The 16,335-nt window shown below is 40.7% G+C and overlaps 1 protein-coding gene across 1 annotated transcript in view; it reads left to right on the top strand.

The window, feature by feature from the left end:
• adamts17 (ADAM metallopeptidase with thrombospondin type 1 motif, 17) overlaps positions 1–5,933 on the top strand; it is a 117,267-nt gene extending 111,334 nt beyond the window's left edge. The window contains exon 23 of the mRNA XM_054614864.1: positions 5,089–5,933. Coding sequence (XP_054470839.1) covers positions 5,089–5,240 — 152 coding nt within the window. The 3' untranslated portion in view covers positions 5,241–5,933. The remainder of the gene's footprint in view (positions 1–5,088) is intronic.
• The last annotated feature ends 10,402 nt before the right edge of the window (positions 5,934–16,335 follow it).

Genomic DNA, 16,335 nt, shown 5'->3' with positions numbered 1-16,335 from the left:
GTGAAATGCATGCTCAATTGGATTCAGGTCAGGTGATTGACTTGGCCATTGCAGAACATTCCACTTCTTTGCCTTGATAAACTCTTTGGTTGCATTTGCAGTATACTTCGGGTCATTGTCCATCTGCACTGTGATGCACCGTCCAATGAGTTTTGAAGCATTTGGCTGAATATGAGCAGATAATATTGCCCGAAACACTTCAGAATTCATCCTGCTGCTTTTGTCAGCAGTCACATCATCAATAAATACGAGGGAACCAGTTCCATTGGCAGCCATACATGCCCATGCCATAACACTACCACCACCATGCTTCACTGATGAGGTGGTGTGCTTTGGATCATGAGCAGTTCCTTCCCTTCTCCATACTCTTCTCTTTCCATCATTCTGGTACAAGTTGATCTTTGTCTCATCTGTCCATAGGATGTTGTTCCAGAACTGTACAGGCTTTTTTAGATGTTTTTTGGCAAACTCTAATTTGGTCTTCCTGTTTTTGAGGCTCACCAATGGTTTACATCTTGTGGTGAACCCTCTGTATTTACTCTGGTGAAGTCTTCACTTGATTGTTGACTTTGACACAGATACGCCTACCTCCTGGAGAGTGTTCTTGATCTGGCCAACTGTTGTGAAGGGGTTTTTCTTCACCTGGTAAAGAATTATTCGCTCATCAACCACAGTTGTTTTCCTTGGTCTTCCGGGTCTTTTGGTGTTGCTGAGCTCACCAGTGCTTTTTTTCTTTTTAAGAATGTACCAAACAGTGGATTTGGCCACACCTAATGTTTTTGCTATCTCTCTGATGGGTTTGTTTTGATTCTTCAGCCTAATGATGGCTTGCTTCACTGATAGCGACAGCTCTTTGGACTTCATATTGAGAATTGACAGCAACAGATTCCAAATGCAAATCCCACACTTGAAATTAACTCTAGACCTTTTATCTGTTCCTTGTTAATGAAATAATGAGGGAATAACACACACCCGGCCATGGAACAGCTGATCAGCCAATTGTCCAATTACTTTTGGTCCCTTCAAAACGGAGGGACCACGTATAAAATGTCTTGTAATTCCTACACCGTTCACCTGATTTGGATCTAAATACCCTCAAATTGAAGCTGAAAGTCTGCACTCAAAGCACATCTTGATTGTTTCATTTCAAATCCATTGTGGTTGTGTACTGGTTCCAGAACATCCTAGGGCAAAGGTCTATGATCGACTTCGTAGTTGTGTCATCAGACCTGCAGCCGTATGTCTTGGACACTTGGGTGAAGAGGGGAGCAGAGATGTCAACTGATCACCACCTGGTGGTGAGTTGGATCAGGTGGCGGGGGAGGCTGCCGGACAGACCCGGTAAACCCAAGCGTGTGGTGAGGGTGAACTGAAAACGTCTGGCTGAGGACCCTGTCCGCAAGGTCTTCAACTCCCACCTCCGGAATAATTTCTCATGCATCCCGGGGGAGGCTGGGGACATGGAATCCGAGTGGGCAATGTTCAGATCCACCATTGTGGAAGCTGCTGCTAGGAGTTGTGGTCGGAAGGTGATCGATGCCTGTCGTGGTGGCAACCTGAGAACCCGCTGGTGTCGTGAAGGAGGCCGTCAAGCTGAAGAAGGTGGTTTTTCGGCAAGGCGCCAGGAGTGAATGAGATTCGACCGGAGATGCTAAAGGCTCTGGACATTGTTGGGCTGTCTTGGCTGACACGTCTCTTCAGTGTCGTGTGGAAGTCCGGTACAGTGCCTGTGGAGTGGCAGACAGGGGTGGTGGCCTTTCACCGTGTCCCTCGGGGAGACCTGTGGGCGGGACTGCGGGAATATGGGGTACCTGGTTCATTACGTGAGAGACATTAAACATTTTGTTTAGATCTTTGTATGATTCGTTTTACATTGATTGTCATAAATGTATTGATGGACAATGATTAAACTGCATAGTCCTGCATGAGCTCCATGTTTATATTAAGCAAACATTTTGTTCCTGACTATTGGCCTATTCCAGTAAAATATGAGAGACTGAGAAAAATCTTCCCAAATATTTGTTACATGAAGAGGTTTGAATACAAAGGTGGAGAATTTATTATAAAACAACCCTACCAGTTAAGTCTTGATATAATTAGTACTATGCAAGGGTGTTGGGGTAGGGGTGCATCCCAAAGTAAACTATGTGTTTTATATTAAAAAAAAGATTAAAAAAACACCAGTTAGAGCCTGGTGGAGATTAGCACTCCATCAAATCTTGGAAAGAATTAAGACATCGATGTTTAAAAACATTGCCTTACATGTGAATTCCTTCACCACTGTGGAACAATAAAAGGTGTCGACTTGTCGACTCAGACACAAGTGCATTGTTATGCCAAATAGGTGCTGATTCATGGTTTTTACATTCGATGGATGGATGCTTTTGTACACCCATATGTGATTCCACAGTTTTTGGTTTCATGGTCGAGAAAAGCACATCCTTAATCCGGGTTCGGAAGGATAAAGGATTTTCTTGAGAGCCCAAAGTAAAGGCAAATCATGGTACGTTTACCATTTCAAGTAAAAGTCCTAAACTTGGGTAAATTTGGGTTTATACTTGTGTAATATATTGGCATAAGTTGTGATTTGACTAGTATATTTTTTAGCCAGAGAAGGACAACTTGTGGAAGACATTTATAATATGAAGCACAGAATTAGCTATGTCCGAGAGCCACAAAGAAATATCATCTGCATGAAGCTAAATATGCTGAGATGTCTCTATGACTATGAATATGATGGAAGATAGAGTCTCAAGGGAATGGTTGAGGAAGTTTTTATGTAAAAATGAGTTTGGCTTCAGTTAGCAACATAGTACTATTACCTAATACTATACTTATATTGAAACAGATGTTGACTGGTTTATCAGAAAGTTTAAATAGCTTACCTCTAACTTGCCAAACATTTGTAATGGCATACCCCAGGGTTCTGTCTTAGGTCTGCTGTTAATTTCTAACTATATTTATAGTTAAGGTGAAAACGTGGATAGTGCTGACCTCCATTTTAATGCAGATGATACAGTGATATACTTTGCATGAGGCTGTGGCCAAATTTGCAGGCTGTTTTTTATAGGCTTCAATTGCATTTCAACTAAGGAAATTAAGTTTGCAAATGCTCAGAAGAACGCTTGATGACTGCCTTTACTTGAACATAAGGTTGATAATCTCCTTCAAAAGCTGAGGTTGAATTTTTTGTTACACATTGTCATGCCCCCACTCATTCTACGCTGTACTCCAGGGCTGGTTGGCCATCTCTGACTCTTTGTAGGATTAGTTATTGGTACCTGTGTCAGGGTTTTAGCAAAGTGGTAACGGGACATGGACCCAAATGCAGACACACATGAGGAGCAGAGGGATAAAACAGAACTTAAATTGAGGTTATGACAAAAAATAGTAACAGAAAGTCCAACAGGAAAAAATTACAAGAAACAGGAACAAGGGATATCCACAGGAACAGAGCAGGAACAAAGAAGACATAACTGACGAACCAACAACTAGCAGACAAAAGACTATAAATACAAAAGAAACTAATCAGACAACAAGACACAGGTGGGCAGACATGAGGGCAGGCTGAAAGCTGATTGGTGGGAGAAACGAGGAACTGTGTTTTTAAAAAAGTGAGACGTCCTTTCCTCTGAAGAAACAGAGTATTATTAGGAATTATTAGTCTCATGGGACTGAATGGAAAAGACGATAAATTATGTAAAAAGTGTTTTTACTGACGTACAGACCGACTCTCCAACTCTCTCTCTCTCTCTGACTTTTCAATCTGTTTGATATGTGATCTGTCCTCACTCTGGTATGAAACTCCAGTGATGATGAGCTATTTCAGATCAGTACGATCGGCTGCAGCGTCCAATCAAATAACTGATGAACAATGATGGGGCGTGTCGGCCCTTACAACACTTCCTGGAAGGATGCTCTTGTGCATCCTCGCTCATGGCTCCTCAGAGATCCCTCCTTGCTCCTCAGAGCCGAAATATGAGCTTTGGGACGGCCGTCAATATGGCGGCGCAGAACGGCTTCCGGATCAAATGAGGACCTAGGAAATTACAAATAAGAGACTTGGGATGTACCCAATTACAAAGGTGGGAAAACATACAAAGGCAGGATGTGAAGTGAACACAAGAGGCAGGGAACGTCATAATAAAACAGGAAACATACTAAACTAAAACCAAGATTGTGACAACCTGTTTATATATAAAGCCATTCTGGGTGAACTCCCAACCAACAATTGCACTTTGGGTACTTGTCACTGTGTAAAGGTATTTTAAAACTTCAACACATTAATGTATTTCTTCTGTTTTATTTTTTTGCTTTTTGCTTGTATAACTTTTTATGCAGATCAAAATAAAATAGGTTGTTTACCTCAACAGGTCTTGCCTGGTTCAATAGGGGTTAATTTAAAAAAAAAAAAAAAAAATTACACAGCATCCAACAAAATGCTCCATTCATGCCATGTATATGACTTACATTTCCTAAAATATAGAGCTTTTGAATGTTTTAACTTGATATTAATTTTAAGTTGAGTTTGGTTCTTAATCATGTATGGCTGTGTAGCAACAAGGCTGTAAAGCCTCTTACACATTTGACTCCATGAGCCTGAAAGCGACATGAACTTCAACCAACTGCTCCATTAGACTCAATTTTCAACGACAATTTCTCAAAGAAAGCAGATAGTTCCAGTTCTCTAACCTGCTCTGAAGCTCACGTTTTTGACACCATGAACATAAAAACATCTCTGCGTTCGTCAGAGTCTTATCTCTCGGAAGATATCAATATGTTGTCTATTCGAACCATGGTTTTACGATTGGGGGCAGGAGTTTGAGAGGAAGTTTTGAGCTAAATCTCTGTCTGCTCTAACTTCTTTTAATAAGTCTGCTTCTCCACCCAGGTGCTCCAATCCCCATGGCAACCAGTGACACACACGCACAGAAGCATCCAGTTAGACGATGGTTAATGCTTTTTAAGGTGTTATTGGGTTCTCACCCACTCTGTCACACAGTGGCAATCCGCTAGTATTGGTATTTTGGAGGATTTTGAAATTGTTATGCAGCACATTTACTCCCTGCCTCCCCCTTTTTTCCCCAGCTGCTCTGACCTACAAATGCATGCGGGACCAGTGGACAGTGTACTGTCGTGTGATCCGTGAGAAGAACCTCTGTCAGGACATGAGGTGGTACCAGCGCTGCTGTGAAACCTGTAGGGACTTTTATGCCAAGAAAATGCTGAACATGAGCTAATGACCAAATGCACCCATTATTCCTAACGTTCCTTTTTGTAAATGTTTTTAGATTTTGTTAGATATTAAGTAAAAACTTGATGGAACTTTTTGTATTTTAAAAAGGAACATGGCAAGTACAGACAAATGTATATTAGAAATGTTACTATACCCTACTAGATTTGATGAAGACTTCTGCTGTACACAGAAAGAAAATGAAAAGAAATATGGGGCCTTTAATATGCCAATCTAGACAGTTTAATCGCACATAATGATTGAATGAGTGTTTGACTATGAGGTAGGCTGTGACAGGTCTATCAGATAACATTAGAATATGAGTTAGCCAGAGCTTTCCCCTCTTTCTCGGTGATGCTCTCCACTGTATCTTTTACTCTGTTGTTCTGAATTATAGCTTATTGTTGCAATTTAAAATAACAAGTAAATAGCTTTATATAAGTTATATTATTATACTTAAGTATAACAGTTTTTTTAACGCTTTCTATTGTTTTTTGAAACATTCTTAACATTATCTAAACTGTAAGTGCAACTGCCAAAAATGTTTCATGAGACATCACAATTATATTGCATGTCTGCAAAAGGTAGGTAAACAAATCAGGGCTATACACACTTTAATAGAGTAAATTTATTTCTACCCATGTCACAGATATTTATGGAATATAAATAACAATAAAAATGTTGATAATTGAATGGATACTTTTGCATGTGATGACTCAAATGATAAAAGAATGTTTTGAAGTTGTCAAGAGTATGACAATTTCGCTGAGAACTAACTCATCAGTTTAATCAGCAATCAAAGTGCACTTGGTTATTGTGCAAATTGAAGACAATTGTACTTACTTCTTTGCACACGTGCCAAACCACATCCTATTTGCTTAAATTCATGAGAAATTGGATAATTGAATATTTTGTGAACAACAAGTTGTTTAGAGATTTGGTATGATTGATTTTAATAATACAATTTAAGAAAATTGAGCCTAAGTGAATAAGAAATAACTGTAGTTAAGTATACTGTAATTTGTAATTATTTATCAGAAACCAGTAAAATATTATTATGATTGAATTATAGTGAATAGACAAAACTTATAATGGGAGACTTACTGATCCACAGGCCAGTGAGGATGGCGGATAGCTCATGTTGCAAGCATAAACATAGGTGTATGGTTGTTTTGTTTTCTCTCATATGCAGTCAAGGGGATTGATTGTATTCTTTTTCACTAACAATATTAATGTTTATATAAGATTTAAATTCACCGTTAAGATCAACTCTGCACCTAAGTGCTAAATCTTGTTTCCCAGTTCTTGTTATAAGTCAATATGTCAGTCAGTATGCAGTAATACAGTGTGAGAAGTGAGAACCTACACCTTTCATTTGCTGTTTCAGTGCTCGTCATCCTGACACGGACACAGTATAGTTTGTTTAAATCTTTCAATTGCTGTGTCGAACATGTCAGTTGTGACTGGGGGAGGGCTGTTGTGATCCTGCCTGGTGGCAGGACCAACCACGGCTGATAGACTTTCGACTTAATGGAAAGCATAGGCCTTTAACCTTTGGACATAAACTCTTAACTTAAAGCCAGTGCATATAAGTTGAAGTTAAGTTCATGTCAAAGTTGTATTAAAAAATCTTAACCTTTTTTCTTGCTGCTTTTTCCACAGTGAGATATTTTTGTTTACATTACATTTCATCATCATATCCTTAGGATCGTAATGTAACTCCAGATTTTATGAGTATAGCCCTCAAAGAGTTGTTAATTCCTGCACGCATGCACTGTCAGGTCTTTTTTGCGCCCTTGTTGCCTGCACAGGCCTCTCGACATTTAACAGCTGTGCGAATGTAGTTCTGCCCGCAATTCAAACCAACATTACTTCAGCACTATAGTCCATTTACGGCCCCTCTAATCTGTGTTGAACGGATAACAGTAGCACCATTTGAGATGTGTATAAAAGTGCCAGATTGAACGCTTCATCTGCCACATTTAATACTGAATTAGTCAGAGAAGATTCAGATACATCTCGCATATAGAAATGGATGAAAAGTCAAGGAGAAGTGCTGGCTTCTGCCAGTCCGAGACAAACACTTTTAACTAAGCCATCTCTTGCAAGGGCCCTCTGTAATGAACGAACAGCTGTAGCGTCCTACTTATGTTTTACATGCATACTACATACTAAGAGCACACTGGGCAGAGACTGTGAGACATTTCTTCTGCCTCATTCTAGTGAGGTGGAGCTCAGAACCCTTCAAGAAAAATGATTCTCGACAAAAAGGAGTTTATTAAGATTTGAGTGTGTAAATGAGTGTTTGGCTGTAAAGTTACTGTGACTCTTTATGGTGGGAGATATCACAATTACGGTGAATAGGACTATATTAAGTATGCAACTATGGCTTCTTAATATATAATGAGGCAAACGACCAAATGTTATGTATTTGTATAATTTTTTTATATCACAGTTACTGTGAGAGAGGACAGACGTACATACATAGGTCACTTACTCTGAGCGCACGCTGCCTTGATGGTTGATGTATGCTGCTGCTATCATGTTGTCTGTTCTCTCCATGACATGTCTGTTTTTTAGCAGATGAGCAAGGTGCTTTAGCACTTACAGCACTTACAGTTTATCTGGAGGGATGAGAGATTCTCCAATTATCAGTTGGGACTGGCACAATCCACCCCATCCAAATAAGGATATGTCCGGATACATTAATATGTACTCCAGACGACGGAACACAGGGTTTTTTCCAGTATGCCAGTATGTCCATATGCCAGTATGTCCAACTTTAGCCAGAAATTTTACTTCATGATTGTTTGCAGTGCCATCATTCTGGACACCGCTTCTGTAGAAGCTATGGTGAGGGTCAGGACAGCCTTTATATCCTTCCTAATTACTAAGGCCCTGGTTGAAACAGCAGAGGACAGCAGTGAGATCCTATTTTTTTCAGTAGCCACCTGAGTGGTACACTGTTGAGAGTGGCCTGCAGAAGATAGTGTCCTTCGGCAGCAGTATGGATGCCAGTATGGATGCCATGCAGTAGTATGGATGCCAGGCATACTGTTCCAGCAATAGGACTGCAGGAAACCCTTTTTCTGTGCCCCAATGGTGTCGAAGCTTGGCGGGCTCATTGCAAGATAGCAGCACTCTTGGTTTTCCAGGGTCGGACAAAGCCGCCGCCATTAAGGGCCGTTTTTGCAACTGAGATAAAGGTCCTACTTAGAGCAATCTTGTAGCTTGTACCGAACTGACAGATTTCTTCATCTTCTTTATTTCTTAACTTCCATCTTGACTGCTTGATGCTAAAGAAAAAATGGGGGCAGAACTATAATCACACGGCTGTCAAATGTCTCGTAAAAGAGCCCTGTGCAGGGCACAAATCTACATTATTGGGCATGTGCTTGAGGATTAAGCAAAATGCGACAGCTCCTAGAGGGCTACGCCTATATTAATAGAATCCGGAGTTACAATATTTAACTAATGATATGATGGTGAAATGTAACTTGGGCAAAATAAATGAAGCCTATACAATATAGAACTGACAAAGACCCCATTTTTTTTAAGTATTTCATATCCACAAACAATCCAGATACTATTTAATCCATGTTTGTTTACACTTTGCTACTTGGATATGCCTCTTTTCGCCGTAATCTGATTAAAATATCCCTCTTTGTTTTCCCAGCTGCATGAAACTCTAAATCCAGATGGTGGTGGTAATGCACCTGAAAATGTTAGCTAACTGACACCATAAAAAGAATACTTCACTTAAAAGTCAGGTCAGTTTATTAATGAAATATATTATAAAATATTATATAATTCAAAGTCAAATTCACGATTGATATGCACTGTGTATAGATTTTCTTATGCCTGTACACATGTCCTAGAGAGCCAAATCCGAACAGCACATTTATCCTTATAATTAATTAGTGTAATAGCCACATTAAACAATGTTGTCCTTTCCGAGTAATTAAGGAATAAAGCAATGTAATTGCTATCAATGTCATTGCCAGGTTATAATTATCTTTAAATGGTTAGACATTGAAAACTTGATGTTCAGACAGGTGCTGTTCAAAAGTATGATAACTCTGTCAACTCTTTTCATATAGTCATGGTGCTAAAACAAACCTATGTTTGTGATAGAAAGCCCTCAGTCTTTTCCAAGGGGTTGAATGGTGCAATCTTATGACTTTATTTCACTATTGTGGAATTTAGCTTATTCACAGTGATGGTCCTATTTTCACTATTATCTGTTTTCTGTTTAAGTATGTAGTAGGATTATTTAATAACATTGCCTTTTTCTTGATTGAGTCTTGTTTTTGTTTGGTTTCTTTTGCCAATGTAGAGCAAATATCCTTAATTATTCCTGTACTGTACTTTTTTCAATTGCACATACAGTATGTTTGGTACATGAACTGCCACTACATGTATTTTATAGTGCTGTTACGTAACTGAAATAATCTGTTAGTACAGCAATTTAACCATTTTCTATTGGCCTGTGTACCCAAACTATATTTGTACTGTCATCCATTTTGTGTCGAAAATTCATCAAACCATTATGAGCAAGAGCCGTAATGGCTGTATTTCAAGTCTACTGTAAAGTAATCCTGTTTTACTTATTGTCACGTAATAAATGATAAGATTTTATATGGAAAATATACCTGTATGTCCCACTGTAATGGTATGTGGTTTTACCATTAAACCAGAATGCAGACTGCTCTCTTCCTCTTCCTGTCATCAGAGCAAAATATTATACACTGTAGCAGTATACCATCAACTAAATCCCTAACAAATCACTACATTTTATTTGCCAACAGTGATAAGAATTTTTTTAAGTAGTGATATTTTGCAATAACACTGAGAAGCATCTGTAAAACTAAAAGTTTTATTTGAGGATGAAGTATGAAGAAATCTTGAATTAATTTATTAATGAAGGGTAATAGTTATTTTGTAAGTTAGTTAGTTAGTTGGTTAGTAAGATAGTTTGTTAATTTATAAATACTTTTTCATGACTTTTCATTACAATGTAGCAAATACTGACAGCTGACGAATGCCAAGAGATGCAACCAAGGACCAGGAAGAAATCTAGTGAGTGGTCCTTGAGTTAGATTCAAACTCTTATCTCCAAGGTGAAGAAGGAACCATACACTTCAATACAGATTGGAACACATATTTTTTAAACAACCCTGTGAATGGTGTGTACAGGTGCATAAACAGTGTACATATGCTTCATGTCCTATTACAGTTTATATATGATTAGACCTGGCAGTGGGTTGTAAAGCCACATGCGCCTTCTTACAGGCAACACCATTCTCTAACCCTGACAAGATGTTGATAAATTCACAGATTTTCAACTTTATCTTTTTCTATCTTAGTTAGGCAAAAACGCACTGATGTTATTGCACTGGAAGCTGAGGGTATATGCATATGTGTCGGAGATTTTAATGTAGTATTAAATCAACATCTGGATACAACTAGTCTAAAGAAAAATAAGAACAAGTTAACAAAATTAGTTAATACAGTTTGGGATGAGATAGGATTTTTTGATATCTGGAGATATGCTCATCCATTTCACAGGAATTATACTCACTATTCGGCTCCACATTCTTCTTACTCCAGGATAGATTATTTAGTTATGCAAAACAGTGACTGTTATAGGGTGAAGGAATGTAGAATTGGGGTAACCGATGTCTCTGATCATAGTGCACTGTATTTGACGATTCAACTAGATGGAAGGAGGCTGACTACGGGGTTGAGGTTAAATGTGGGTATGTTAAATAACAACAAAGCAGTGACAAAACAGAATCAATTGGAAATAAAATTGTATTTGAAATTGAATTACAGTAGTGAGGTGGATCCGTCTTTACTCTGGGACTCATTAAAAGCAGTGATACGTGGCAAATTAATTGCTTTAACAGCGTTAAATAAATATAAGAAGATCACGAAGTATAATAATCTTGTGGTGGACCTGTTAAATGTAGAGCAACAACATAAAAACAACAGAAATACCAAACTATTAGAGCATATACAACAATTAAGGAAACAGATTAATGATTCATTGGAGCAGGATTTTGAGAGGAAGGCACGATTTTACAAGCAGACATATTACAAATTAGATCCTTGGCACTCCCAAATCTCAAAGATTACTTTTATGCAGCTCGGTTCCGTCCCTTATCTCTTTGGTGTAATGACAACTATTTTTCTAGATGGAAGGAAATTGAGACATAAATTGAAGGTTATCAGATTCATTCAATTTTGGGAGAAAAATAAATCCCCCAACTAGTCAAAAGTAAAATAGACTCAATAACCTGTGGTGCATTAGATATTTGGTTCAGCTTTGTCAGGCAATTCAAACTAAGGAAAGACCAGAAAGTACTACTGGATAGCCTCCGACACTCAGTTTAAGCCAGGAGAATATGATGCCATATTCATGCAGTGGGCAGTAAAAGGTATCAAGGCAGTGTGTACAATAATGGAAAACGGAATTGCAGACTTTCCAAATATTAAAGAAGTTCAATTCTTGCATGTTCTCCCCGTGTCAGCGTTCTCTCTGGGTTCTCCGGCTTCCTCCCACAGTCCAAAGACATGCAGCTTAGGTTAATTGAAGACTCTAAATTGCCCGTAGGTGTGGATGTGAGCGTGAATGGTTGCCTGTCTCTATATGTCAGCCCTGTGATAGTCCTGAGTGGAGACCTGACCAGGGTGAACTCTGCCTCTGCCCAATGACAGCTGGGATCAGCTCTAGCCCCCCCGCGACCCCTAACAGGATACGGTTACGGAAAATTATTGAATTAATTAATTAATTTCTTCAGATGTATTGTATGATGTGTGTGAAACTAAACATATTTCACAAGTTCACAACAATTGAGGGTGTTCAACTGGAAAAATTTGTTGCGTTCTTTTATTACCCCTAAAATCAGCAGTAAATCATCTTCAGTGCACGAACCGTGTTGGAGACAATGTGGTTGCTTAGAAGCACACCACACACATATTTTTTGGAGTTGAAGTAATTTTGGGTAGATGTGCATTCTGTCTTGATTAATGTGCTTGGATATAAGATTTTTTTGTCTTGTTGTCTTGTACTTGGGTCATGTTTCACCAGTGATAATGCAGAGGGATCAACACTTGGTTAAGTTTAAGGGAGGATCTGTTTGCAAAGAGATGGCAGAAGTGGATACTTTACCTAGATAAAATATAAGGACACTGGCACACATTTGTATGTACACATTTAAGTGTAAGGCAGCTACTGGAAAATAATTTCTTAATTTATTGTTGTGGCTATCATGTCCTCTCACTATATAAGAATTTCCAGCTCTTATATATTCTTCCAGACCTTGTGACATATCAATCAGTGACCCTGCTGACTACATTCTTAATCATAGTGACCATGCAGAAGAAACCCTATGTTTTACCTCTCAGTAAAGTAAAGAGAGAGATATAATGAGATTTATGTGCAGTGTTCAAGAACAGGACAAGATGAGGTGGCCTAAATTGTTCTTCAAGATGTTGTCTATATTTGCCTCTTCGATGTAAAGGAACCTCCCAAGCCACCAGCCTGGGGTGCACATCGTTAGGATGGCACACACAACAGACTGACAGTCTCGTTGAAGAGGCCTTCATTGTAACTCTCACAGAGCAGGCTCCAGTGGGTGTAGTGGTGCTCGAGAGCAGCTTCAGATTACGACAGCTGTGATTAGGCTCTGTCCTACCCAAGCATTCACAGGGTGAGTGAACCACCCCACACTAACCTCTTCTATAGCTGGACCCAAGAACCGTTGAGCAACACCAAAATAACCGACATAGACACGGTACCAGTGTGGAAGTGGAGGAAGGTAGATGCTGAAATAGTCCCCTGCAGCCCCACCACCAAAGCCTTATGGGCACAGTGGAAAAGGCTCTACCAAAATAATTCAGTTTTGCTGAGGAAGTTTTGTGAAGGAAAGGTATTCTATCTGCAGATCCTGCTGCCCTGCATGTACCGTACCTCTGTGAGGGAGGGTGGCCACTTTGGGGTGGAGAGGACTCTCACGTGCCTCCATACCAGATTCTATTTGGACCGCATGAAGGAAGATGTCACTATGTGGTGCCGCACCCGCATCAGTTGTGCCGCAAAAGGTTTGTCCTAAGAAGAGTCGGCGCACCCATCGAAAGGATCGCAGTCGGTATGATATAGCTGTTAAACGAGACAGATAGGCACAACTGCTTCATACTATTAGTACAGGACTACATCAGTAAGTGGGTTGAAGCCTATCCAGTTCCCAATAGGAAGGCAACAAAATCGGTTAAAAAGATTGCATCTGAGTGGGTGTGTTGGTACGGAGCCCCACACTGACTGCAGTGACCAGGTCACCAATTTTGAATTGGCTATGTGTAGGGGACTGTATGAACTACGGGAAATTGCAAAGACTTGGACTGCCCTATTTCATCCTCAGTCTGACGTGCAGTGGAGCGTTTTGATGTCACCCTACAGAAAATCTTGGCTGCAAATCCTCAATGCTATTGGGTTTGGATGTGAAGATTCCATATGCTGTCGTGGCTTAGCGAGCATCCAAACACAGCTCCAGAGGCCTGACACCTAACATTATGCTTTTTGGGTGGGACATAACAGAGCAAGTCGACCTGGTTACTCCTTTAGAGTCAGATATCCATGGTTTAATTAATATTACTCTAAGAGCCATTGTGTCATTGTTTTGTTCTGTAAAACCTCCCACCACCTGGGGGCGTAGTGCCGCTCTCAATTAGGCAAAAGGTCAATATAATCAGTGAGGGTTACCTGAGGCAGGTGCTGCTGAAATGGAAAGGCAAATAGTTTTTGACCGTGCAATAGTGAACGAGGATGAATGCTATGATTTCTGTTGACTGTGATTTAGTAACAAAACGTATGACAGAGATGTTCTATGAAACCCTGTGTTTGTAAATAATAAATTGGACTATATTGGAAGCTGAACATCTCGTCAGATTTTTGGCACGCGTCGAAACAAAACAATCAGCAGCCATAGTGGCCATTTTTGATAGGCAACGAGGTCACTACAATTACCCTCTTTATTTATATGTTATGGACATTGGGTTACAGTCCTGTAAGAAGGATATGTAATGTGCATCCAGTGTGGGGGTAGTGTAACCAGCCCAACCTTCCACTTTAAAGAAGGCGGGCGCTTTATGTAACGCAGTCTGGCAGGGTTTTGTTATGGGAAGAAGACTCTCTTGCGTGTGTTTGGAAAAAGTAGCATATTTAGTTTATAGCTAAAAAAAAAAAAACATGTTAAAGTGTGCAATTACTGTTTAAATTCCTGTCCACGTTGGTCAACTATGTAAGACCCTTACGGCCAGATTTTGTGGATGTATCTAATGGAGCACCCTCTAATGTGGCTTTAGTTTAGCCATTCTAATTGGTTTATTGGTTTTCATTTAGTCGCGTGGAAGTCGGGTACAGTGCCTGTGGAGTGGCAGACCGGGGTGGTGGTTCCCATTTTCAAAAAGGGGGACCGGAGAGTGTGCTCCAATTATAGGGGTATCACACTGCTCAGCCTCCCCGGGAAAGTTTACTCCAGGGTGCTGGAAAGGAGGCTCCGTCCGATTGTCGAACCTCAGATTCAGGAGGAGCAATGCGGATTCCGTCCTGGACGTGGAACAGCGGACCAACTCTTTACCCTTGCAGGTCTGTTGGAGGGTGCATGGGAGTTTGCTCATCCAGTCTACATGTGTTTTGTGGACTTGGAGAAGGCCTTCGACCGTGTCCCTCGGGGAGTCCTGTGGGGGGTACTGCGGGAATATGGGGTACCTGGTTCGTTACTACGAGCCATTCGGTCCTTGTATGACCAAAGTGAGAGCTGTGTCCGAATACTCGGCACAAAGTCGAGCCTGTTCCCAGTGCGTGTTGGCCTCCGCCAGGGCTGCCCATTGTCACCAATCCTGTTTGTGATTTTCATGGACAGGATTTCAAGGCGCAGCCGGGGGAGGAGAGTTTCCGGTTTGGGGACCTCAGAATCGCATCCCTGCTTTTTGCAGATGATGTGGTTCTGTTGGCTTCTTCAGAACGTGACCTTCAGCACGAGAGTCAGTACCTCCAAGTCTGAGTCCATGGTTCTCTTCTGGAAAACGGTGGATTGCACCCTCTGGGTTGGGAGTGAGTCACTGCCCCAAGCGAGGGAGTTCAAGTATCTCGGGATCTTATTCACGAGTGAGGGTAAAATGGAGCGGGAGATGGACAGGCGGTTCGGTGCAGCGTCAGCAGTGATGCGGGCGTTGTACCGGACCGTTTTGGTGAAGAAGGAGCTGAGCCGAAAGGCAAAGCTCTCGATTTACCAGTCCATCTACGTTCCAACCCTCACCTATGGTCATGAGCTTTGGGTAGTGACCGAAAGAATGAGATCGCGAATACAAGCGGCTGAAATGAGCTTCCTTCGTAGGGTGGCTGGGCTCAGCCTTAGAGATAGGGTGAGGAGCTCAGACATCCGGAGGGAGCTCGGAGTAGAGCCGCTGCTCCTTCGCGTCGAAAGGGGCCAGCTGAGGTGGCTCGGGCATCTGATCAGGATGCCTCCTGGACGCCTCCCTTTAGAGGTTTTCCAGGCACGTCCAACTGGTAAGAGGCCCCGGGGTAGACCCAGAACACGCTGGAGAGATTATATATCTCGTCTGGCCTGGGAACGCCTCGGGGTTCCCCAGGAGGAGCTGGAAAGTGTTGCTGGGGAGAAGGACGTCTGGAGGACCCTCCTTAGCTTGCTGCCCCCGCGACCCGGCCCCGGATAAGCGGAAGGAGATGGATGGATGGATGGATGGTTTTCATTTAATTTTCTCCCCTTGAAATATGTTTGATTGCTCTTAAATGAACACTTTCCAAAATGTACAAAGTTACTTAATTTTGAAACAATCTGTGGACAGCAGAGGAAATAAATTGCTCTTGTAAGTTTTGTTATTTAAGATAGTGTCAAACAAAGAAAAGTTATTAAAGTACTTATAATTCATTTTAATTTACTGCTACTGTACTTGAGTATTTAAATGATATGCTACTACTTTACACTTGAAACCCACTTCATTTATGGGGAAAATACTTACATTTTAGTAGGTTTATATAGGATTGTTATTTTACAGTAACCATACATCGTGCAATA

The sequence above is a fragment of the Anoplopoma fimbria genome, chromosome 2 (genome assembly GCF_027596085.1).
Source record: "Anoplopoma fimbria isolate UVic2021 breed Golden Eagle Sablefish chromosome 2, Afim_UVic_2022, whole genome shotgun sequence".
Taxonomy (NCBI): Eukaryota; Metazoa; Chordata; class Actinopteri; order Perciformes; family Anoplopomatidae; genus Anoplopoma; species Anoplopoma fimbria.
Note: the sequence above shows the minus strand (reverse complement) of the source record. Positions and strands in the feature narration are given on the sequence as shown.